Source organism: Macrosteles quadrilineatus, unplaced genomic scaffold, assembly GCF_028750875.1.
Source record: "Macrosteles quadrilineatus isolate MER2022 unplaced genomic scaffold, UCM_ALF_1.0 Scaffold_3__2_contigs__length_128488019, whole genome shotgun sequence".
Classification (NCBI taxonomy): domain Eukaryota; kingdom Metazoa; phylum Arthropoda; class Insecta; order Hemiptera; family Cicadellidae; genus Macrosteles; species Macrosteles quadrilineatus.
The window spans coordinates 40,354,610-40,380,228 of record NW_026542596.1 but is presented as its reverse complement, the minus strand read 5'-3'; the positions used below and the strand labels follow the sequence as shown (position 1 = coordinate 40,380,228).

The 25,619-nt window shown below is 37.5% G+C and overlaps 1 protein-coding gene across 3 annotated transcripts in view; it reads left to right on the top strand.

Annotated features, from left to right (window-relative positions):
• The window catches only part of LOC128988328 (rho GTPase-activating protein 20-like), a 247,851-nt gene that overhangs the window by 183,384 nt on the left and 38,848 nt on the right, over positions 1 to 25,619 (top strand). Inside the window, exon 1 of one of the 3 annotated variants that reach the window (XM_054409515.1) lies at positions 20,201 to 20,659. The exons of the other annotated variants lie outside the window; for them this stretch is intronic. Within the exon in view, the coding sequence (XP_054265490.1) occupies positions 20,534 to 20,659 (126 nt within the window). The 5' untranslated portion in view covers positions 20,201 to 20,533. Of the gene's footprint in view, positions 1 to 20,200; positions 20,660 to 25,619 lie in introns of those variants that run through there. 3 annotated transcript variants of the gene reach the window in all.

The window sequence follows — 25,619 nt, the reverse complement described above, 5'->3', positions numbered from 1 at the left end:
AGACATCCCCAGGTAGATGTACAGTGCGGAGTGCACAGTGCACACCCTCAGACAGAGTGAGAGAGGGGCGGCGACAGTCCGTGTCTAGGGGAGGATCAGTGATGGATGGCGCTGCAGGTCGCGCCAGACGTCCTCTTCGCTGTCTGGTGGCTATAAAAACCTCCGTCTATCAAACCATCCCTAAATAGCTCTATCTGCCTCCGTCACTCAACTCAATCAAACAACCCTTAAATATCTTCCCTTTGCTCTTGTAGAAGCTGATTGTGTACAATTTGGATCTTAAAATGCAGAGTTGAACTTGTTCAGTACAAATCACAAATATTTTTGGCGATCTTACTGACTCGCATAGCAGAAATACCCCGTTTTTTTCATAGAGGTTTGCTGCTTTTAGCCTCCATTTGTGAATCTACGCCTGAAAGCCATTTTTTGTGGAATGTATCAAGCAAAGCAAATGGTGAGCTGGTACAGCACAATGATGGACTTTACTTGATAATTTGCAAAAGGAAAGAGAACCCAAGACATCGCTGCCTTGGTTCCTCGCGCCACCGACTGAATGCTTCGCTATGATTCATTCATTACCCTTTTAAGCACATAACTTATGAGTCAGAAATCAAAGTTTTCCTTACAGTAATTGTTCAAAATTTGATTTTAAATAATCAGCCTTTATGAGAACAGCTAAGTTAGTGTATCACAAACTAACCTATATATTGTTGAGCTTTTATGCTCAGGGAAGCTTGAAGGACCTAATCGTTGCAAAAATGACTACTTTTACTCTTGATGACGAATTATCTTCCACAATCCTTATGTCAAGTTTCCCCTAGAATGTTTTGCAGTGGCAGTGGGTGCAGTCTCACTCTTGATGACGAATTATCTTCCACAATCCTTATGTCAAGTTTCCCCTAAAATGTTTTGCAGTGGCAGTGGGTGCAGTCTCACTCTTGATGACGAATTATCTTCCACAATCCTTATGTCAAGTTCCCCCTAGAATGTTTTGCAGTGGCAGTGGGTGCAGTCTCACTCTTGATGACGAATTATCTTCCACAATCCTTATGTCAAGTTCCCCCTAGAATGTTTTGCAGTGGCAGTGGGTGCAGTCTCACTCTTGATGACGAATTATCTTCCACAATCCTTATGTCAAGTTCCCCCTAGAATGTTTTGCAGTGGCAGTGGGTGCAGTCTCACTCTTGATGACGAATTATCTTCCACAATCCTTATGTCAAGTTCCCCCTAGAATGTTTTGCAGTGGCAGTGGGTGCAGTCTCACTCTTGATGACGAATTATCTTCCACAATCCTTATGTCAAGTTCCCCCTAGAATGTTTTGCAGTGGCAGTGGGTGCAGTCTCACTCTTGATGACGAATTATCTTCCACAATCCTTATGTCAAGTTTCCCCTAGAATGTTTTGCAGTGGCAGTGGGTGCAGTCTCACTCTTGATGACGAATTATCTTCCACAATCCTTATGTCAAGTTTCCCCTAGAATGTTTTGCAGTGGCAGTGGGTGCAGTCTCACTCTTGATGACGAATTATCTTCCACAATCCTTATGTCAAGTTTCCCCTAGAATGTTTTGCAGTGGCAGTGGGTGCAGTCTCACTCTTGATGACGAATTATCTTCCACAATCCTTATGTCAAGTTTCCCCTAGAATGTTTTGCAGTGGCAGTGGGTGCAGTCTCACTCTTGATGACGAATTATCTTCCACAATCCTTATGTCAAGTTTCCCCTAGAATGTTTTGCAGTGGCAGTGGGTGCAGTCTCACTCTTGATGACGAATTATCTTCCACAGTCCTTATGTCAAGTTTCCCCTAGAATGTTTTGCAGTGGCAGTGGGTGCAGTCTCACTCTTGATGACGAATTATCTTCCACAGTCCTTATGTCAAGTTTCCCCTAGAATGTTTTGCAGTGGCAGTGGGTGCAGTCTCACTCTTGATGCCGAATTATCTTCCACAGTCCTTATGTCAAGTTTCCCCTAGAATGTTTTGCAGTGGCAGTGGGTGCAGTCTCACTCTTGATGACGAATTATCTTCCACAATCCTTATGTCAAGTTTCCCCTAGAATGTTTTGCAGTGGCAGTGGGTGCAGTCTCACTCTTGATGACGAATTATCTTTCACAGTCCTTATGTCAAGTTTCCCCTAGAATGTTTTGCAGTGGCAGTGGGTGCAGTCTCAGTCAGTGTAGGCAGTGACGTACGAGTATCAAGTGATCTCTTACCTTTGATGATGAAATCTCTTGTCACCCAGCTGCTTACGAGTTGGCGTTGGTACAGATCTGACTATATCCTTTGAAATAGTTCTGGTAGAAGGAATAAATTTAAATAATTTACAAGAGTGGTTGGTTTCAGTGACTCACGCGTTTGTAGTTGTCCGATTGTGGCAATTTATTTGTGGACTACAGTCGAAATGCTAGAAACGCGTGAATAATCACCATGCATCATTTGAGTTATGTTGTGTTATGACTCGGTTTAAGTATGACCGTTATCATAGATACACTTATAGCAAGATAAAAATTGTATTATTTCTTCCTTTGTTAATAGGCAATTATGTTTTTTAAAAACCTCTTTTCTCAGCTTGTGTGCAACGCAGGGAAAATCTACGAATGTTAGGAGATATTCGCCTGTAGATGTGCAGAATCTCTTTATAAATATAAATAGGCTAAAAATAAGCACAACAAATTAATATAAAATTAAAAAAGGCCTTATTGGTTGCCATGCTGGTGACGAAATAACAACGAAATATTAACAGAAAATCAAAACGAATGGAAGAAATTCCAATCACGTGTTTTACCTACAGCGTGGGGTGAAAATAGAGAAGGCTGCTCAATACATATTGTTTCGAGTTTTCGACCACTGGACGACCTCTAGTTATTATTATTTCATACTCATTTAACTGTGGTTTTAGAGTAAAAAAAAAAAAAAACTTTCTGCAGTAACTCTATGAAGAATGTCTGTTTTATTATCTAAAGTCAATGGTACATTACATCCGTTGTGTGTTTGTAAGCGAGTTTGTATATTTATTCAGATTTATAGAATGGCATGGCTTCCTTTATAAAGCCGCGATGTTTGTGTGGCAACGTCGCACCGACCGGTCTATTTCCATAGTAAACACACGTGTTGTCATATACAGAAGTTTCATAATGAATTAGTGCAACAGTTTTTTTTCGGTTGGCCGGAGCTGCAGCGTTGCCACTTGTCTATTTATTAGGCCATGAATAAGGTAAAATAAAAGTTCAGTTTAATATCCTTTCAAAATCTTAATGAGATTTTTTTTGTTTCAGGTATGATTGGCAATTCTGGAGATTTTGTCACGATAAGTACTATTAATTAATTGTTGTAAGTACTTTTAATAAGGCTAAGTACTTTTTAAATACTTTTTTAGTTCTTTTTAATAGTACTTGTTTAATAGTACTTTTAACATGATGCAATACACACTAATGCACCAATTAATTTACACGTTAATTTAATCGTTGTATAACTTCTATATCAAATATTGGACAAATTAACATTAGAGAATTTCCAAAGACTCTATTTCTGTCTTTTCTGACCTTTTCATCTCAGATATTTATCGTGGGGCTCCTGAAGAGTTATGTATTCTTGGTACATTTTTCGCCGATTCATTGACTTGAGAAGCACACCAGTTTCTCCTACATAACCGTCAGTTTATCTATAGACGTCACTCACACAATTCCACCTTCTATTCTGTCGATGCCTCTTTCATATCAGTTCCCATCCGCTTTCCCCATGGGACCTAGCGAATGTTTTTCATTCTTCCACCTGTTGCTCTGCATTTACATGTAAAATACTTCTGAGAACTCGTTTAACATTCGTTTTTCTGATCTATTGGGAAAAGGAAAGTCATGCTTACCGATCGGTTATGAATTAAAGATTGGTCTCACGATAGTTACAATCATGCAAATTTTATTAGTTGGGGGGATATAATATGTGCAGAAATTATGTTAATTAGGTATATGCACAATGACCGGATCCCCTTTAGCTGGAGGTGCGTGCTTTTTTTATAGTGTTACTTTTACCTATTAGTCAAAGTAACATTACAAATTCGTAATGATTCTAATTTTTATTGTTATATGTAAGGTAAACAATTAGGATACAGCCCGTAATAAAGTTGAAAATTATTCAAATCAACAGTTAAATTTGTTTTAATTACTTTTAAACAATATTTACCCTGAATGCAGTAGTTACTACACACAATTGCTATTTAATAGATTAATACGTTTAATAAACTATGATTCAAACCACTCCATTAGGGCTGGGTTCATGTGACTTTGGAACTAGATACAGTAAGAAATGTTTTCGATGTTTTGTAAAATTATAAGTCTGTTTTTATGTAGGTCTACGTTTAATGTGAAATTTTAATGAAATGATGTCAACTAAATGGTCTCTTATTAGCGAATTTCCCTATTGGGAAGTACCTATTACCGTAGGTCTCATGACAAGACTTGAGTCCAGGACCGATTTACTTTTTCATTTTGATGTCCCCAGAGCCCAAAAACACAATTCGTTCAAATTTGTATATATATGCATATTTAAATGTGTGTGCGTGTGTCCGTGAACGCGATAACTTGAGTAATTTTTGTTCGATTTTGATATAATTTGGTTTGAAGGTGTAAGGCGGAATAAACTTGAATGAGTTCGTGAACCAGCATGATGGGACGATGGGAACGGGGTTTTATCGGGTAAAAATGGGTTTTCTCATTTTTGACCACCAAAACACAAAATTTTCCTATTTTTCTCTAGACTATTTTAAAGAGCTTAAAAAGATAAATAATTTAGTAGGTATATTGAACTTTTTTTGTGCAGTTTTTGGTAACAAAGAAAATTACAAAAAATAAATAAAAATTCCCATGTTATTTTTACGAAGAACGTAAAATTTTGTATTTGCTTGTTTATGGATATATTTTGATCAAACTTGGCAACTTTATTTATTTTATAGTTTATAATAAGCTATTAATATTGTACTAAAAATCACAATTTATTAGCCTCCCTGTTGCAGCAAACCTATGTACTCGTTTATCCTAATGTTATTTAAATAGATTTAATAGTAGACTATATCAATTCCGGCAAATGGAAATTCGTTTAGTCTGCAGGTTTGCTGCGACGAGGGTATTTATAGGTATATTTTAGGAAATACTCCACGAGTTGGTTAAAATACTAAAGTAAAAATAATAGTTGAAAATATCAATATAGTATATTAGCCATAATACTTTGGTTCGTTAAATAACTTACTCAAACCGTCAACAACAACCGAACACCCCTCTTCAAAAACCGAACAGAACTAACCTTAAAATGGTCTAAGGATGATAAAAGTAAAAGGAAGTAGGCCTATGACAAAATGATCCAGTCTACACATAACTTTCTCTCTCATTCCCAAATTTGATTTCGAGCCATTCACACAACCATTAACCAATAAAGATCCTCTAAGCTCTAAAACCCATTAGGACTACCCATGAATATGTAGTCTATTGTCAACACGTATATTATCTAACGTAGACATTTGGTCAAATGGACGACCCGCGTAGGTTGTAAACGTAAGGGCCAAAGGTACGCCCTAGGCTTGCATAATGCTGGAGCGAAGCCCCCGAGTCCAGGAATGTAAACAAGCTCTAAATTAGTTGCGGGTTTGTCCACCAGCTGGCCAGCGCTATGAGCGCTAGCGGCTCAACCTTCTTCTCTTCACCACGGTCCCCTTCCGTCCGTCAGTCGTAGTTGAGTTCGTATTCGCGTCGCTGTGTACTGTGTTTTCTTCGTTCATTCTGTGTTTACCGGTTCGGTTTATCAGAGGAACTCGAAGGAGTTTTCGCCTTTCGGAATATAATTGTTTTTGTGACGAGGATTCAAAGGGTGAGCAACAAAATTATTAGTTGTTAGAATTTACAGAATTACTTTATTATTGTTTCGTTGGTTACGAGTTGTGTCTGCTTGTTTTGATTTTTAGTCAAGATTTTTTGACAAGTAATGTTTGTGCAATGAGTTGTCATGTGAACCAATTGTTGGGTTGTGGACTAATTCGCGTGCCAGACAACCATGTAAACAAACTATCCAAATAAACATTTTACATTATTTTTATTCTTCCCGTACGATCTAGTATTATATCATTTTAAACTTAGCTCTCAAAGATTACGTGATTGTAAACTATTGGGTGTAGCCTACCTTGTAATACTGAGGGTTCTCCCTAAATCATGTATAATTTGAAACAAAAGATTCTCTAGTTTATTAAGGTATAAGGTGGTTAATTTAATAAATGCATTATTTAAAATAGCATTATAATAGTCACATCGTATTGCTGTAAGGATCTTGAATTTCCGATCACACCCTTCTAGGAATTTTGATCTTTTGCTACTTCTGTATTTACCCGCCTTCTTCTGGAAACCCCAACAAAGGGCACTACCCTCCGACCGTGTGAGAGGTCGGACTTTCCTTATTCCTTTTGTAAGTTCATTTGAGCGTACTGCCAAGAATATCGCGCCTTGTATGTTTGTCATCTTGATTATTCGGCTGAAGTAAGGGTATTTTTATAGACTATACAGATGTTGTACTGTTTATTATATAAAGAGCATGTTGTAGACAAATTGTTACTTGTAGTTCAAAAAGAATTTACGATTTTAAATAAAGGCAACGATGCAATTAATTGAAAACCATACAATATATATAAATATATATATATATATATATTTTGTTATTGTATACATCAATGAGGGCTACTTTAAATGTTACTAAGCAAATCAAAATACCACAGTACCCTAAAAACATTTTATTTTATATTACTTACATGTTTCGGACATTAATGCCATGATCACAGTATAGTATATAACCTATTAGTTTCTTTTATTTACAAACATTATTAGATATTTCTTATTAAAGAACAGGTGATAATTTTTATGTTAAGGGAAGGAGGTGTTTTCTTTAAGATGTATAATTTCATTGAATATTACGTTTTGATTTTGAATTTGTGTCAAGTTTAGTAAATTGTCTTTGTCATTAATATGATGAGTATAAATATAAAAGTCTTCTTTTGTATTCATTTTTTCACCTTTATTTTCAACATCCAGAATGTGCATATTTTTATTCATTTCTGAGTATGTATGGTCGGTCTGAAGTATATGTTCGGCGTATGAGGATTTTTGTGTTGTCATATTGTTTGATCTGATTGCCTGTATATGCTCTTTGTACCTGATTTCGAATGTTCGACCTGTTTGACCAATATAGTATTTTTCACAGTTGTTACATGATAATTTGTAAATTCCTGATTTCTTATATAAATTTGGTGGGTTGGGTCTCGGATTTGTTCTTTTTTGAATGATGTTAAAAGCGTTATTCCTTGTTTTATAACTTAGTTTAAATTTTGAGTTCGGTAATGTCTTTCTTAAGGTTTTGTTTAAGGATGAGCTGAATGGAATACATATAAATTCTTTCTTTACGTTTTCTTGTTCTTCTACTTTCATTCTTTTTGTTTTTTCATTTTTTATTAATTTTTCAATCATTTTTTCTTTGTATCCGTTTGTTCCTGCAATTCTTTTTATAGTTTTCTTTTCTATTTCAAAGTTGTCTTTAGACATTGGTATGTTAAGTAGTCTAAATACCATTGATTTGAATGTAGAAATTTTGTGTTGCCAAGGATGGTTTGACTCAAATGGAATGATTAGGTCAGTTTGGGTAGGTTTCCTATATATATTGAAATTATGTCGATCGTTTTCTTTAGTAATTGTTATGTCTAAGAAATTTATCTTCTTTTCTTGTGTCTCCATCGTAAATTTAATTGTTGGGGAGATAGAATTTAAGTATTTCAAAAAATCTTGATATGAGTCTTTATTGCCGTTGTATAAGCATAATATATCATCGACATATCTATACCAATAGATTATATCTTTTTTAAATGGATTTTCGTCGTTTATGATTTTTGATGATTCTAGATGCTGCATATATATGTTTACTAGAATACCAGAAAGTGGAGAACCCATACCCAATCCTTCTAATTGTTTGAAAATTTTGCCATTGAATTCAAAATAGCTTTGATTGATTGCTACTCTAGATAGTTTCATAAGATCATTTAACTCATTTTTTGAAACCTGTTTATTTTTGTTTAAAGTTTCTTGAAGGATTTGAAGGGTATCTTTTGTAGGAATATTTGAATACATATTAGTTACATCAAAAGAGATGAAAATTGCATTTTCAGGTATTAATTCATCCTTAATTTTTTCAATTAATTTATATGTATTGTTGATACTGTATCCAGATTCAAAGTTTATCTTATGTTTTAGTTTATTATTTAGGTACTTACATACATTGTATGCTGGGGCATTTCGGTAGTTAACAACAGGACGTATTGGTACATTTGTTTTATGTGTTTTAGGTTGTCCTCTAAATTTTGGTATTATTGGATTTATCATTTTTAGTTGTATCATTTCACTTTTACTTAAAGTTTTACATTTAGATATTGTACTATTAATTTCTTTACTGTATTCTAGTGTGGGATCTTTAGAGAGTTCTCTGTAATTATTGTCTTCAATGAAGTTTTCTACCTTCTTGTTATAGTCGTCTATGTTTATTATAACAGTTGTATTTCCCTTATCAGCTTTGGTTATTATTGCGTTGTTATCTTTGAGTTTTTTTTATATTGATGTTACAGTGTTTAAGTCTTTTCTAGATTTCTTTATTATACCTTTGTTTTTAGTTTCTATTCTATTTTTGTCTAATTCGTGTACAAAATTATGTCTTATTGATTCTTGGATGTCTGTCTTTTGTGTTCTTATTGCAACTTCTAGATCTATCATTTCATCTTTTATAACCTTCTGTTGGAAGTCCATGTTAATGTTGTATTTTAGTGCTTTTGATAACATTTCTGTTTCGTCTTTTTCAAATACAATATTTGTTAGATTTTGAACTTTGGGAAAAAATGAATGGGTTTCATTTGAATTTTCATTTTCTATCTTCTTAGCTTTTTGACCTATCAGACTTTGGAGCTTCTTGTGATGAGTTTCTTTCTTTCTTTTTATAATTGGTTCAATCCAATTTTGTATGTATTCATTGAATTCTTCAATTGATTCTGAGTGGTAATTTTTATTGATTTCTGTCTTTATGATGTTCATTTTTTCATTCAGATTATTCAGTTTAGAATATAGACTGTTAATTTCTTCTTTTATCCATATCTTCTTTGCGATTGTTAATGTTTTCTGAGCTGCAATTGATTTAGATTTTGTGTTAATTTGAATGTAGTTTGGCGTTATATTCTCATGTATACATCTTTTATTGAAAGAAATATCTTCTTTTATTGTTGCAATTCTTAAGGTTATGTACTTAAGTTGATGTATAATCTTTGGTTGGTTAGCCATTATTATTTTGTTATTGTATACATCAATGAGGGCTACTTTAAATGTTACTAAGCAAATCAAAATACCACAGTACCCTAAAAACATTTTATTTTATATTACTTACATGTTTCGGACATTAATGCCATGATCACAGTATAGTATATAACCTATTAGTTTCTTTTATTTACAAACATTATTAGATATTTCTTATTAAAGAACAGGTGATAATTTTTATGTTAAGGGAAGGAGGTGTTTTCTTTAAGATGTATAATTTCATTGAATATTACGTTTTGATTTTGAATTTGTGTCAAGTTTAGTAAATTGTCTGAACATTCGAAATCAGGTACAAAGAGCATATACAGGCAATCAGATCAAACAATATGACAACACAAAAATCCTCATACGCCGAACATATACTTCAGACCGACCATACATACTCAGAAATGAATAAAAATATGCACATTCTGGATGTTGAAAATAAAGGTGAAAAAATGAATACAAAAGAAGACTTTTATATTTATACTCATCATATTAATGACAAAGACAATTTACTAAACTTGACACAAATTCAAAATCAAAACGTAATATTCAATGAAATTATACATCTTAAAGAAAACACCTCCTTCCCTTAACATAAAAATTATCACCTGTTCTTTAATAAGAAATATCTAATAATGTTTGTAAATAAAAGAAACTAATAGGTTATATACTATACTGTGATCATGGCATTAATGTCCGAAACATGTAAGTAATATAAAATAAAATGTTTTTAGGGTACTGTGGTATTTTGATTTGCTTAGTAATATATATATATATATATATATATATAATTCTATAGTTCTAATAAAAATATAAAGCACAGGCTGTAAGTTGTTAATGCAATAACAGAGGATATTATTAAGTCAATAAGTGCAGAGATGGTCGCAATTAACTATTATGGTTTAAAATGTTATATTCATTGCATCTACCTGTCAAACTCCTACCAAAGTCAATGACTTTGTATATCGCAATTCAACCTGTATCAATAAATATAGGCTGAATTGAACCCTCAAAAATTACGCGTCATAATTCTTCCTATCCGCTGAGGCCAGTGACCAAAACCCCAGCGATCAGAATACATTGACCCTACGGTAATACTCGCACATGTTACAAGTATCAACAAAACGCTGAACCTCATCAACCTGACACTCGGGTCAGCAGTGGGTTTCCGGTGGACGCATCTAGGTGGCAGTGGCGGTAACCGTATCCGGCGGCCGCGGAACCGGAAGGAGGAACACCGACAACAGACGGCGTAATCCGCTGTTAGGGATTTAATTGACTTGTAAGGATGCACCCGGTCGATACATTTGCAACAGACGAGTAGAGTCCCTCTTTCGTAATTCGATTTGTTTTACGTATTAGCGCGTAATAGTAATTTATATACATTGCCGTATCTTGTTCTACTTGGTACATTTTTTGATGCTTATTCCATTTCTTGTAGTTTTCTCAGCTTTTGTATTACGGCACCGCTTGTCTACCGACATTATAATATAACTAAAGAGGAATGGGCGTCGGGAATTTACGATAGTTAGGTAAATTGAATCTCTATTAGCGCCTCCATCTATTAAAAACATGTTTCCAATATTTCAATGGTATAATAAAGTCTTATTCTTGAGTGTGGCAGATTGCGTGAAAATATAATAATAATATCTAAGTTCTTACCGTCAACGCAATCAGGAGTAATATTCCACTACGGCCGTTTCGGAGATGACTCCATCGTCAGGTGCGTAGTGGTACACTAAACTATAGTCTTGTCACATTTAACACGAGTTTTCTTCGCAATGCAAATGAAGAAAACTCGTGTTAAATGTGACAAGACTATAGTTTAGTAGTGTACCACTACGCACCTGACGATGGAGTCATCTCCGAAACGGCCGTAGTGGAATATTACTCCTGATTGCGTTGACGGTAAGAACTTAGATATTATTATTAATAAAGTCTGTTGTTTACACGGTTTTAAAACGGCGAACACTTACTTCGTTCACACGTTAAAGCGATGCAATTTTAGTTAGGCCTAATTAAAGGTCAATTTGAAAAAAAGGTGAAATTGCTGCAAGGATTTTTAACACCTAATAATTTGTCCATTATCTTGATGACGATGTGACAAAAAATGCGACAGTACAAACTTCTGTACTAAAATTTTACTACGGTATAACTCTGAAGATGTTTTGAAGAGTTTTTTTTTCAACACAGATGAATCTATTATGTAGCGTTGTAAAAATAAAAATAATTGTACACAACTGTTAAACACAGTAGCACATCTTCCTTATCGATCTGCTGAAGATAATATGGAGGTTAGTTACGACCTGATGTTCACTGTCAATCACACAACTGGCAATGATTTGGTTGTTTGGGGAATTAATGTTTCTTAGCCAACTCGTTTGTCGTGTTTTGTCGAATACTGAAGTACTATGGAGAGCTGCGTTCTGCGTTGCGTCGGTGCGTGAGTGATGCGTGTCTGACTGTTGGTCCAGGACCCAGGATCGTGCAGCAGAAGGAGGAGCGACCGGAATGTCAAGGACAGAACCGCCTATTAGCAGGACCACCAGCCACAACACCACATATCCAAATAATTCGACATGGCTCTCCGGTACGAGTATATCTCCAGTCCCCAGTCTTGTCTGTGTGGCCAGAAGCCACATAGAACGACAACGTACTATCCTTGACTATAGCTGCATTCCCATTTTAAGATTGTTGTTTGGACTTTAATGGACGTAGTGAGACCGACAGAACGTTGATGTTGAGGGATTTTCGTTGAGTTCGTCAAATTTCAAATCTAACTTGAAATGACAACTTTTTGCAACCTATCTGCATCAGGCATAATGGAGAAAATGGAATTACGTTAACAGCGCACTCTGTTAGTGGTTCATCAAACTTTGTCCTTAAATACAAAGATTTGCTAAAACCTGTCCATGTAGATGGGATATCTACGTCCCAAAGTCCAGTATTCAAAAGTCATTGGTAGGCCTGCTAAGTAGCCTAAAGAGTTGCTATCTCCACCATATTAGTGGTTACAGTGTTTACTTGACTATTATAAGGTTGCCAGTTCGATCCTATGAAAAAGTGAGCAAATTTTGATGGTTTGGAACTCGGATTGGCTATCCTTGATCATGATCCTGATTTAGGAGACAGTTAGTGTTCGTTAGTATCAATGCTACACAATACATTTCATTCCATTCTACACGATTTTTAAGTTCAATACACCCGGTTGCGTGATCATGTCAATTAGTATGAATGTGAGTATTCCAATTCATAGTTTGTTAAAGCATGGTTAACTAATCAAACGTTGAGATTATGCCGTATTTCTTTTGTTATTTGTGTAAATTAAAATAGTTGTTGACATAATTCAGTTGTTATAAGCCCTAAATCGATTTTATTTAATACCTCCAGTCCACAATGTAGAGTGTAAATACTATATTTATCGCATTATGGCACAGCCATTATGTTTAATGTTTGATTATGGTTACGTTAGACAAGTTTAATATTGTATCACCAAATTTAACATTGAACACAGCGGTGCAATGCGAGAAATTCCTGTTCCAATAACAGTCGTCAAGGTCGTCCATTTATGAAGGTGCAACTAAGCGATATCAACAAGAAACAGACAGAACGCCAACTCTGCAAAGGTGATATTTTCTTCACGGCAGAATATATCGGCTCTTTCTTTATCACAATAGGTTGTAGCTTTTATAACGCGTGATTTAAAGATGTTAATACAACTACAGTTTGTTGAACTGCATATTCGTATAAGTTATCAAAAGAAGACGAAAGTGTTGGATTCATTTTAACCTTACAGTATATTTTGCGCTTCCAATCGAATTTTTTGGTTGTTTTTTTATATTTTGTTTAAGATCTACTATAATTACTACTGTATCACCTTTTCAGACTTGGAGGCAAGCGAATTCGTCTACTCCGAAGAGAGGTTTTACGTTTGGCTTTAAAGAGTCTCCTAGGCCCTGTCTACTTGTATTATTTGCAGCGTCATTGACTCTTTTTTAAGGGAACTGTCCTATCATTCTTGTTTCCCTGTATACGATGGTTTACCTGATTTGATGACTTGTTGGAGAGTGTTGTATAAATACGATGAAAAATATAGTCTGAGTTAAGAATCGAACCGGTAACCTTGGGATTTGATGGCTACCATTACTCTAGTCAAAGTAGAGGTTTACAAGTAACGTAGAATTTTTTCGATACCATAACTAATTAATAGCTCTTAATCAAATCCTGAATCGAACTAGCAACATTGAGATTTGATGATGTCCATCACTTTGGCCAAACTAGAGGTTTGCAAGATTCGAAAACATTTTGTTTGATACCATAACTAACTAATTAATAGCTCCAGAATCGAACTAGCAACATGGGGATTTGAAGGCGAGGTGTACACGTTAAGCGGCCCGACCATGTCAAAGGGTTGATCGTTGATCTGTCTTGGTCTTCTTCTCACCGTGACATGGGGAGAGATCCTAACCCTGACGTAATCTTGCGTCTTTTGTTGGTCGGGATGATCGCATCGACGTGCCCGCAGGGTGGAACTAAATCGAGATGCGTTGCCGCTTTTTACCAGGATTCGGTAAAAGGGTTCTTTTGCTTTTGTTTCGTTAGAAGATTGCCTCTTCTGGACCGTCATGGTTGGCGCGACGACGTAGAGTCCAAATGTGGTAGGTCTTGATCATTGTGGTGTTAATGTAACATGAGTGGATTTTTGGATCAGTTTGTGTTAGGCTTGTAAAATAAGAACCCGGTGATGACAGTGCAAGGTATTGTGCATAGAGATTCAAAGTTCAATAGTTTTGGGTACTTCTAAGTTTATTAAAGTGAAAGTTTCCAATTATTATTTTGGAAAGCCGTCGCCAATTGTTATCCAAACAGAACATAGTTTGCGCTACTGTCTAAAATTCTATTTTGTCCTAATTCTTGGGACCATAATAGTCTGGTCATAACAGATTATATAGCTTAGAATAAGTCATCCAATCAGTTTGACTTGGTTGAAAACCTTCAGAAATTAGTGATGTACATCAGCGGAATATGTCGTGGCTCACGTCAACTACATCTATTTTGATTTTAATCTAGTGTCAACTAAAAATGGGCATGGAATGGCTGGTCCTATCAATAGCCGAAGATTACACACTTAAGGATATTGCAGGCCAACATTCCTAATGTACAATCAGGATCTACACTGATGATTCAAGACGCTAATTCTCCTTGGTGATCTTTGATTCGCTCCAACAAGAACCTTTCACAAGCACAAACAAGGGCGATGAGTAACCGTAGTTCAGTGGTACAATACCCAGCTGAATCAAAAGGAACGAATCGCTGAAGACAAGGAAAGTACAGTAGTTAGAAGCCACTCAATCATCCTGATAAAAGGAGAGAACCCGGCTACCGGATGTAAACAGTGACAAAAGCATGGAACGGTGCACTGAGACGGAGTCACTGGCCGCCATCATCATTATCATTAACTCTTAATGATCCAATGCCGTATTGTCTATTGACGATTAGCCTGGCTTGAACCATGTATTGACCTACTACAGTTCCTCCACCCTTGACCTGTTCCCTTGATGCCGTTTTGACTTTCCTTGCTGCGTTGCGCCTTCAAGTCATAAAGGAATGTATGATCCACATAGCTACTGAGGGAAAATGAAATTCCTGTGGGTCGCAGAATCAGGCCCATCGCCATGGCTTTTTCGGTAGGTAGTTATTCTTCTTTGATTTTCCCTTGTCCTTTTAATTTCGTAAGCCCCCTTCTAATTTTCTGTTTCTTTCACCCGTAACCGAGCCTTTCCTTCTGTTTAACAGCTTGTAACTATCCCACTTTGTTTTCTCGAAGCTCTTCAAGTTATTTAGCCCATTGATGATCCAACCAGTGGTCTAAAAGCACAAAAATAGATTTTCTACGTTCCCCTATTTCATCTACAGCTCTGCCTGTTTGGATTTCTTCTGTTAAAAACTTTTCCGTTTCAACATTACCCTTTGACGGATCGCTTCTGTATATTCCGTATTGCTTTTTGCGATACCCCTTAAGACCCTTATGATTCCACAAAAGACCCAACAACAAAATCTTATTCGACCTTCTTGTGATATGCTACCTATAATAAATGCTAAGTGAAATTTTCAATCTCTTGTTACTCGTAGCTTCCATCCAAACCTTCGTATCCCTGATACCCCAGGTCTGGACGGATCACATGACCTAATCTTTTTTATGACTACAATATCACGCCACCAATTTACGAACTTGTTAACATCGTAGTTTATTGTGTCATCGTCCTGACTCTAACTTGACCTGTCACAGAATTGTCTGTCCTACGACAGCCAGTTTCCCCGTCTTCCTATTCATTTCCTCCACGGTTCGCTTGTCCGTGTTTTTGCGCATGAACGGAAATTAGTTTTCTTGCTGTGTGTGAGATCACGCAAGGTTGGTTTTGAGTTTCGCGCGGCATTCGCACTTGATGGATTTATAGGTCTGTTTATGTCTACCAAGTTTACATTTCATTCTCGTCATGACACTAGAGTCAAGTCGTCATGTCATAGGGGAACCTCATGGTTGATCGTTATTATAACCTTTTGTTAACCGTGTGTCGGTAGATTCTGTAAATTGCCGGTCTCGTATTTTTGTTAGCGAATGTAAAACATAACATTTAGCCGTTGAAAACACCTCTAAAGTGTAATAGTATATTTCGTACCAAGGGCCGAAAATGAGGTTTTGCCGGCTCGAGATAGTTTTTAAGTTCGAGACGAAGTCGAGAACTTAAACGATCGAGAGCTGCAAAACCATTTCGGTCCGTGGTACGAACGCTATTTTTCACCACACTATACCCTATTACCACTATTCACCACTATAATAATGCACACTGATCGTCAACACAACTACAACTTTAGAAATAATTTGAGGAATCAGCAAAAATATAAAGAAATAGTTGCTATGCAACGGTGACAATAACACAATTCTATATTGCAATGGTATGGATTTTGATTGTGTATTTAAAACGCATTCATGTTCTAAGTAAGTAAGCGGACAGCTGATTTTGCGGCCCCGGCCTGTAAAAACCTGCTCGGTCCCCAAATTGGCGACAGCTGGCATGGCCAGCAAAACGTAACTTTCAGCCACCAATTAACGTATGTAATACAGCCAAAAACATCATAGTGTGGTGAAAAGATATGATTCGTCATCACAAGAGATACAAATGATGACCGAAGACATTTTGTTTGGAGCGAATTTGAAAACTCCCTACACCTTTTTCCTGATCGCTGGAGGTTGGATTAAAAGGACTTGCTTAGCCACCCGATATCTCTGTGCTTTCTGCATGTCAACCCACTCCTCAAATGGCTAAAATAGTCGTGCAATTTTTTTAAGGTTTTTAAAAATTTATTTGACAATAATTTTCGCTTGGCCCTTGAATAGGCCATTCCAGAAGAGTAATTTGTTTAGGGCAAAGATGTATGTTGGGCTGGTGGAAGATGCATAACTGAGGTATATCAATCATACCAATGTATCGCCCTTCTCGTTACTCGAAATACCGGCACGAATTTGAGCTCGACGCTCGGAGTTGTTTCAGTCTAATTTGAATATACCGTGGTCAAAGGTCAGGGCCCGGGACTTATAAACCTCACCACTTAGGGAAGTAAATCCTCAGCGGTTCTCTCGTTTGTTTATTTACGTGGCGAACCAACTTATAGCTCCCCAACTTTAAATTTAATTTTAACAAGAATTTTTTTAAAACTGACCAAACTCTGCTTAGACTCTTGGCCAATCGGGTTATAGGCTTTCTCCAACACTAGATATAAGACTAGCGTTGACTATCCAAAGGTACTAGGTAATTGATTTCAAACCAATTGTCTATACTCCATTTTTTGAGTAATTAAATGGTTAAGGATTGTATGTAAGATCAATAGTGAAAGACGGCGCCTAGTGCCGTTTGCCTAAACACTTTGACGAGGGTCATTTTACAGGCTAAGGCTTGGCGGTGGACCATAAACATAAAGAAAATTAAGTTTTTGGCCTGAAATTAAACAAAACGATATATTAATTAATGCTATTAGTATAGGGGGTTTGTTTACTTTAGGACCAAAAAAAGTCGTTTGTTTATGTTTATGATCCATACCGGTATTTTTCTAGTATTCGTGGTATGTACGTGATATCTTATTGGAAAGTTATTTTAGCATACAGCTCTGTAGGTATTATTCATTCAGACTGTCATATCGTTACGTTTTGAGCTAAAGAAGATGCGATTGTTTAAGTGTAAAGTATCTTAGAATCTGGGAAGATTCTCACTTAACTGATCTGAAAACAAAGACTGAATAGCTTGGCGAGGTTTGATTGTTGGCGATTACGTGTTGTCGTGACGAGCGAGAGTGGATTCGCGTAGTTTGATTGTAATGAATGGTCGGTGGCGGCCTGAGGCCCCGGCTACCTCTGGAAGTGAGGAGGAGATCTGATAACTGCTGAAGTAGCGATGAGTGAGGAATGTGTGAGGCTAGAGTACTCGCCTCGTACACTGGCTATCATCATATATCTACATCTCCTACTGTAGTGTGATCTGATAACTGCTGAGGTAGCGATGACTGAGGAATGTGTGAGGCTAGAGTACTCGCCTCGTACACTGGCTATCATCATATCTCTACATCTCCTACTGTAGTGTGATCTGATAACTGCTGAGGTAGCGATGACTGAGGATTGTGTGAGGCTAGAGTACTCGCCTCGTACACTGGCTATCATCATATCTCTACATCTCCTACTGTAGTGTGATCTGATAACTGCTGAGGTAGCGATGACTGAGGAATGTGTGAGGATAGAGTACTCGCCTCGTACACTGGCTATCATCATATCTCTACATCTACTACTGTAGTGAGATCTGATAACTGCTGAGGTAGCGATGACTGAGGAATGTGTGAGGCTAGAGTACTTGCCTCGTACACTGGCTATCATCATATCTCTACATCTCCTACTGTAGTGAGATCTGATAACTGCTGAGGTAGCGATGACTGAGGAATGTGTGAGGATAGAGTACTTGCCTCGTACACTGGCTATCATCATATCTCTACATCTCCTACTGTAGTGAGATCTGATAACTGCTGAGGTAGCGATGACTGAGGAATGTGTGAAGCTAGAGTACTTGCCTCGTACACTGGCTATCATAATATCTCCACATCTCCTACTGTAGTGAGATCTGATAACTGCTGAGGTAGCGATGACTGAGGAATGTGTGAGGATAGAGTACTTGCCTCGTACACTGGCTATCATCATATCTCTACATCTCCTACTGTAGTGTGATCTGATAACTGCTGAGGTAGCGATGACTGAGGAATGTGTGAGGCTAGAGTACTCGCCTCGTACACTGGCTATCATCATATCTCTACATCTCCTACTGTAGTGAGATCTGATAACTGCTGAGGTAGCGATGACTGAGGAATGTGTGAGGCTAGAGTACTTGCCTCGTACACTGGCTATCATCATATCTCTACATCTCCTACTGTAGTGAGATCTGATAACTGCTGAGGTAGCGATGACTGATGAATGTGTGAGGATAGAGTACTTGCCTCGTACACTGGCTATCATCATATCTCTACATCTCCTACCGTAGTGAGATCTGATAACTGCTGAGGTAGCGATGACTGAGGAATGTGTGAGGATAGAGTACTTGCCTCGTACACTGGCTATCATCATATATCTACATCTCCTACTGTAGTGAGATCTGATAACTGCTGAGGTAGCGATGACTGAGGAATGTGTGAGGCTAGAGTACTTGCCTCGTACACTGGCTATCATCATATCTCTACATTTCCTACTGTAGTGAGATCTGATAACTGCTGAGGTAGCGATGACTGAGGAATGTGTGAGGCTAGAGTACTTGCCTCGTACACTGGCTATCATCATATCTCTACATCTTCTACCGTAGTGAGATCTGGTAACTGCTGAGGTAGCGATGACTGAGGAATGTGTGAGGATAGAGTACTTGCCTCGTACACTGGCTATCATCATATCTCTACATCTTCTACCGTAGTGAGCTCTGGTAACTGCTGAGGTAGCGATGACTGAGGAATGTGTGAGGCTAGAGTACTTGCCTCGTACACTGGCTATCATCATATCTCTACATCTTCTACTGTAGTGAGATCTGATAACTGCTGAGGTAGCGATGACTGAGGAATGTGTGAGTACTGGAACCAAAGACTGGAAAGCATTAAAGTGTTGCCTATAAATAATCCTTATTGTCATTGATTCTTTATTGAACTTTGTTCACTGTTTTGTTTATTTGTTCTCTTGATTTCTGAGATCAATAAGGATTTCTGTCTAAGGAATATGTCGGCCCTAGTCACTAACAAGACTACAAGATCGCGCCACTCATCCTACACTCATCTCCATTCATACTTGGCTTAAAATACCTACTTTGTTTGGTCGCCATTTCATTGCAAAGTAAATTAAGATGGCCATCAAAGTTTATACAATTAAACATTTTTTTTGTGGAGGTTTTAAGGAATTCCCCCTTAAGTGTAATATCAATGTTTGTAGTTGTATTATCATTTAATTGCAATAACAAAATACAATTTTTGTTCAAAACTCGTCTTATCGCTAAATGCGAAGCGTAAGGTTACGATACTTACACAAAGACATTGTTATTCACAACAACAATCACGAAATATCCGATGACTCAGTCATTCGTCAACGCGATTTCTCGCAGCGGTGGCCGGGAGTGGTTCAGTTGTGGTTGTGAGTGTTGTGACGACGTACCACCACCTCCTCGCCGAGTGTAACACTGTGGAGGCAGGCGTGAGTCAGCCGAGAGAGAGGATTTCCTTGAAGACCCGCGACCAGGTGGGAGAAGGTGACGTCCTAGAGATTAGCCAGTATCTGACCATTGGATGATCGTAGTGCAGAGTGTTCGGGTGTCCAGTGACGGGCCAGAGGATTCCACTTGTTTACGACTTAACGTCCAAGGTCATCTGTGAACTGGTGATATGCCCACATAGTGCTCGGTTAACCTTCTCGAACGCTCAAGTAAAACTCTTTAAGTGTTTACGCACTTTTCCAAACGTTGGAGTTAGCATAACGCTGCGAAACGTGTCCAATAGTTTACTCGTTTGTTTGACTTTCATTGGCAAGTCATGTGTTTGTGTTTGTGTCAACACTTTTGCCTGAGAACTTCGTTGTTCGTTTGTGCCAAATGGTGTTAACTTTGCCGAAATGGCTAAAGTGTGGGTCTACGTTAATGGCCATGTCACCGACGTTTTGTACACCGACGATGTTCCGAATGCGAGGGCATTGTACGTGTCGACTCTACGGAGACCTTCGGGAAGATCTCGGCCAAAGGTAGGATTTCCTCCTTTTTCAGTTGGTTACAGTAATATAATATTTTATATATCTGTGTAGGTACAGGAAAACCTTTCTATACATTCCATAGAATAAAAACTTTTTGGCTTTTACTTTATTTTAGCCAATATCTGTTTTTATTGGTGGTGACGCCCAAGATAGCAACTCTGGTATAACAACATCACAGATATGGAATAAGCTCTTTGCAATTGTTAAATAGTTTACTAGAAACTCACACTATTTATTACTTATGTTAATCTTCATCTTCATCAATTCTATTCATGAGGTGTGAAGAAACGACGCCTTGACTCAATGACAATGAAGGTCAAAGTGGTCATCACGTGCAACTTGAATGCACATGCATTTGTAGTTTCCTGAAACTTTTCTCAGGGAATATTTATTGTTTCCTGTAAACGCTTCACGTTGCGTCAACAAAGCTAAAAATAATCTCATCGTCCGTCAAGACAAACATACATCTTGTCTTCATTGAATTTAAAACGAATATTAATTGTGAATTGTATATTTGTAATGCTTTCTTTTGAGTGATGTTTTATTTCAGGCAATCAGACATTTTTATTTCCGTTTAACTATTTTACCTGCGCATTATCTTTGAAAATGATTGCTTGTAGGGATTTTATAAATAATTTAAAAGTCGCTGGTTTGATCCTGAGAAAAGTTAATTTCTTACCTTATCTACTTGGCCATTAAAACCTTAGAGGGTTTTGGCCTCGTCAACAGTCTGCCTCCAGTCGACCCAGTTCTCTGCTGCCTCAATTGATGTTCCCATCTTCAGCAGTTATTTCGGAACCTGGTCATTCAAGGAAAGTTAATTCTGACGATTTTAAATCTGGACCCAGCCGTCTTTAGATCACTGGGCCTTATAATAAGTGGTTCTAAGTGGTCGATAACAAAGCTACACAATATTGTCTTCATTTCATACTTCATGGGTTAAAATATGCCTACGTTGCGTCGTAGTATGTTTTTTTAGTATGTCTGTTGCGTCTACATGAAGTGATATTTCGTATTTAGACTTGAATATGCGATAAGAAAAAATAACAAATTGTATATTGTCAACAAATTATTGTACCTACATGGGTTTCCCTGACACCCACAAATACCTTGTCAGTGTGATAAATGTGGAGAGTGTGACAATTTTCTGACTCGTACAAACAATTTAATTAGATCGCCTTTCGAAAGTGAATCATCCTTGAAACCTCGAGGGTTCAGGAATAACTGTGACGGGGGTAGAAAGCTAGTGGTTGGTTAGTGGTTTCCAAATATAATCCGGCTGTTTATTCCACTCTGCTTTCATTCCAGGATTCGTCTCTGACGTCTGGCGACAGAAAATAGATTGTGTTTGATAGTTGTATATTTTCTGACAGTTAAGATGTCGGTGGAGGTTTTATGGATCATTTTGTCAGTTTCACACTAAAATATAGACCCTAATAACACGACTCTTGAGAACAATAATTTTAAAATTATCTTTCATCTGGATTCTTAGACTCTATTGACTGTCATTTTTTGCATTCGAAATATTTTAAAATATTCATACAATTTCCAAATTTTAAAGTTATCTTCTACACTTGCGTGCAATGTTTCGTAAACGTATTCCATTGCTATTGAAAATAACACGTAGCTATATAAAATAGGTTGGGGTCATAGGGGGTTGACATTTCTTTACTTTATTTTGTGAATCTTGGCATATTAATAAATAATATTGTCAAATTTACGTTTCATCGTCCATAGTGGAGTTTCAACTATAGTTCAGCCTGCGCGCTAATGCTAACTAATGCTAGGAGAGGTCGCTTTCTAAGCGGCCGAACTATAGTTTTTGAGGACATCTTTCGTATTCTAGGTGTGTGTTTTTACTATAGGACGTGGTTTAATCTTTTGCCTTTAGACTAACGCTGTTTACCGAATTGGTAAGATCGCCGATTCCGTAACGCAATGTAATTCACTTTGTGCAATTTATGGTAATAATACCAAGGGGGTTTTCTAAGATATTCAAGTTGTATGAAAAGGTCTCATAACCAATAAATTGTTGTAGCGATGTATAATGCGAATAATACATTTATGCAAATTTAAATGTTGAAACTCTGATTTGATTGTGGCCAAGATATTTTCGATATGGTCAAATACACATTAGTAACTTTGTTTTTTTTACCATCGTCAATCCGTCGTTCTAAATAGTGTTATTTGCACAGAAAAGATAATCCTCCTAACCTAATCCCTTTCCCGCTAATTTTACAAGTTGACAAACAAGGTTGTGCAAGCTGCGAATTTAAACTACTTAAACCTTCAAGCCGGAGGCATTCAGCGAATGTTTGAATTCGTGAAAGCGCTTCGGTGTCGGGAGGTTTCACATTTCACGTTTGACAAGCAGCATTTTCCGCTGGAGTTATGCAAACACGGAGTGGTGAATTGTGAAAGACTCCAAACCAAGACTACTCCACCCTCGGCACCCTCCTGGCGTGTATAATGGCAGGAAATGACCTTGCCGACCGTGACGGGGCCATTCAGATGTTCCCTTTAGAATCAATGAGGTTCTGCCAGATGAACTCAAGGGGCTTGTCTACAACTGCAGACTATAGAATGACAAGCACAAGTTGGATCAAGTGGTTCTATTATTTCATCCAGTTTTCACTAGGCACGCTTTTCTCAAGCACCAGTGTGTTATCAATGCAAGACTTTCTACAGTGGTTGTCTCAGTTGGCTTGGTTTGGATATCAGTTTCCTTTGATGAAATCGAGTTTTGCAAAATTCGGATTAAAGATTCTACTGTTCTAGTTTTCGCAGACTATGACTGACAAGCACTCGTTTGGATCATCAAGTGGTTATATTATTTCTTTCAGATTCACTAGACGTGCTTTTCTCAATAAACACCAGTGTGTTATGCAAGACTTTCTGTGGTGGTCAATGTCTCAGACTTGATTGAGTTATCTTTGAACACATCGAGTTTTGCACGGCTCAGACCAAAGATTCATTTGTTCTAGTTGTTTGCAGACTTAGACTGACAAGCACTCGTTTGGATCATAAAAGTGGCTATATTATTTCATTCAGATTCACTAGCCGTGCTTTTCTCAAGAGACACCAGTGCGTTATGCAAGACTTCCTGTGGTTGTCAATGTCTCAGGCTTGATTGAGTTCTCTTTTAACACATCCAGTTTTGTCCAGTACAGATCAAAGATTCATCTGTTCTATTTATTTGCAGACGTAGACTGACAAGCACTCGTTTGGATCATAAAAGTGGCTATATTATTTCATTCAGATTCACTAGACGTGCTTTTCTCAAGAAACACCAGTGCAAGACTTTCTGTGGTGGTCAATGTCTCAGACTTGATTGAGTTCTCTTTGAACACATCCAGTTATGTACAGTACAGATCAAAGATTCATCTGTTCTATTTCTTTGCAGACGTAGACTGACAAGCACTCGTTTGGATCATAAAAGTGGCTATATTATTTCATTCAGATTCACTAGACGTGCTTTTCTCAAGAAACACCAGTGCAAGACTTTCTGTGGTGGTCAATGTCTCAGACTTGATTGAGTTCTCTTTTAACACATCCAGTTTTGTACAGTACAGATCAAAGATTCATATGTTCTATTTCTTTGCAGACTTAGACTGACAAGCAATCGTTTGGATCATAAAAGTGTCTATATTATTTCATTCATATTCACTAGCCGTGCTTTTCTCAAGAAACACCAGTGCACGACTTTCTGTGGTTGTCAATGTTTCAGACTTGATTGAGTTCTCTTTGAACACATCCAGTTTTGTACAGTACAGATCAAAGATTTATCTGTTCTATTTCTTTGTAGACTATAGACTGACAAGCATTCGTTTGGATCATCAAGTAGTTATAATATATCGTTCAGATTCATAGGTCGTGCTTTTCTCAAGAAGCACCAGAGTGTTATCAATGCAAGACTATAGTGGCCAGTGGTCTCGAGTTTTGCAAAATTCAAATCAAAGATTCTTCTGTTCTAGTCTGATCAATAATACTCGGGCTTACATAAATCAAGGCCGAGGATTATCTTCAGGGAAAAACTTGTTATTTACTTCATTTAACTGAATTCCACTGATTGTCCTTCAAATGCGATTTCCAATCGTGGAATCTTCCAGGAGCCGATTGTTGCCACCGAGTCTGTTACAATTACAACCATTGAGCAACGGCTGACCTCACTGTTCCAAGCACGCGTATTGCGATTGCCCAAGTAATAGTCACTCTTTCGCGCGACGGCAAATTAGTTTCTCGGGAAACTGAGAAGCAATCGTCGCTGTCAAGGTCGACGATGACCGGACCGCCTTGAGGACACCTGTAACCTACGACCTCAGAGTGTCTTCCTACGCAACCGCGTCCTTCACACACCTGCGATAGGATTATGAAACATAACAAATCGTCTGCTTGACCCCTCCCCTCTCCCCCTCATCTCCGCGGAGCCGAACCTTGTAATTGACTGCTAATTGGTCGGTTTGCCGCACAAACTATCTGCTTTTTACGTGATGTGAATGGATATGTGTAATTGTCGGGTTGAGGATGGGAAATCGATGCGGGTTTTTTCACAATGGCGGCGTTCTTGACTGCGATTGTCAGGGCGCTTTAGCTCAGTGTATAATGTTTAGTCGCTTAAGGACCATTTTTTTGGATTTATAGTAGAGGGAAGTTATCATATACACATGCTTCTCGCTCGAGAGTTCTAGATTAATTTTTTTATTTGTGAACATGAACCTTGATGGGGTGAACAAGTTAACGACTGAATCACATTGCTGAGCATTGGTGATTGGCATGATTTGGCCGGAGCCCAGACAAGAAGTCACGCACTAGACGCAATCGCGCCATAAACCAATAGGTGGAAATCGCAGGAAAACACATGTGCCTGTGTTATCAGCGAATTCTTATTTTAAAAGCTTCACACGTAAAGTTTGCTATTTGTATGCGAGATAAGATCAGTCTCATAGCCAAA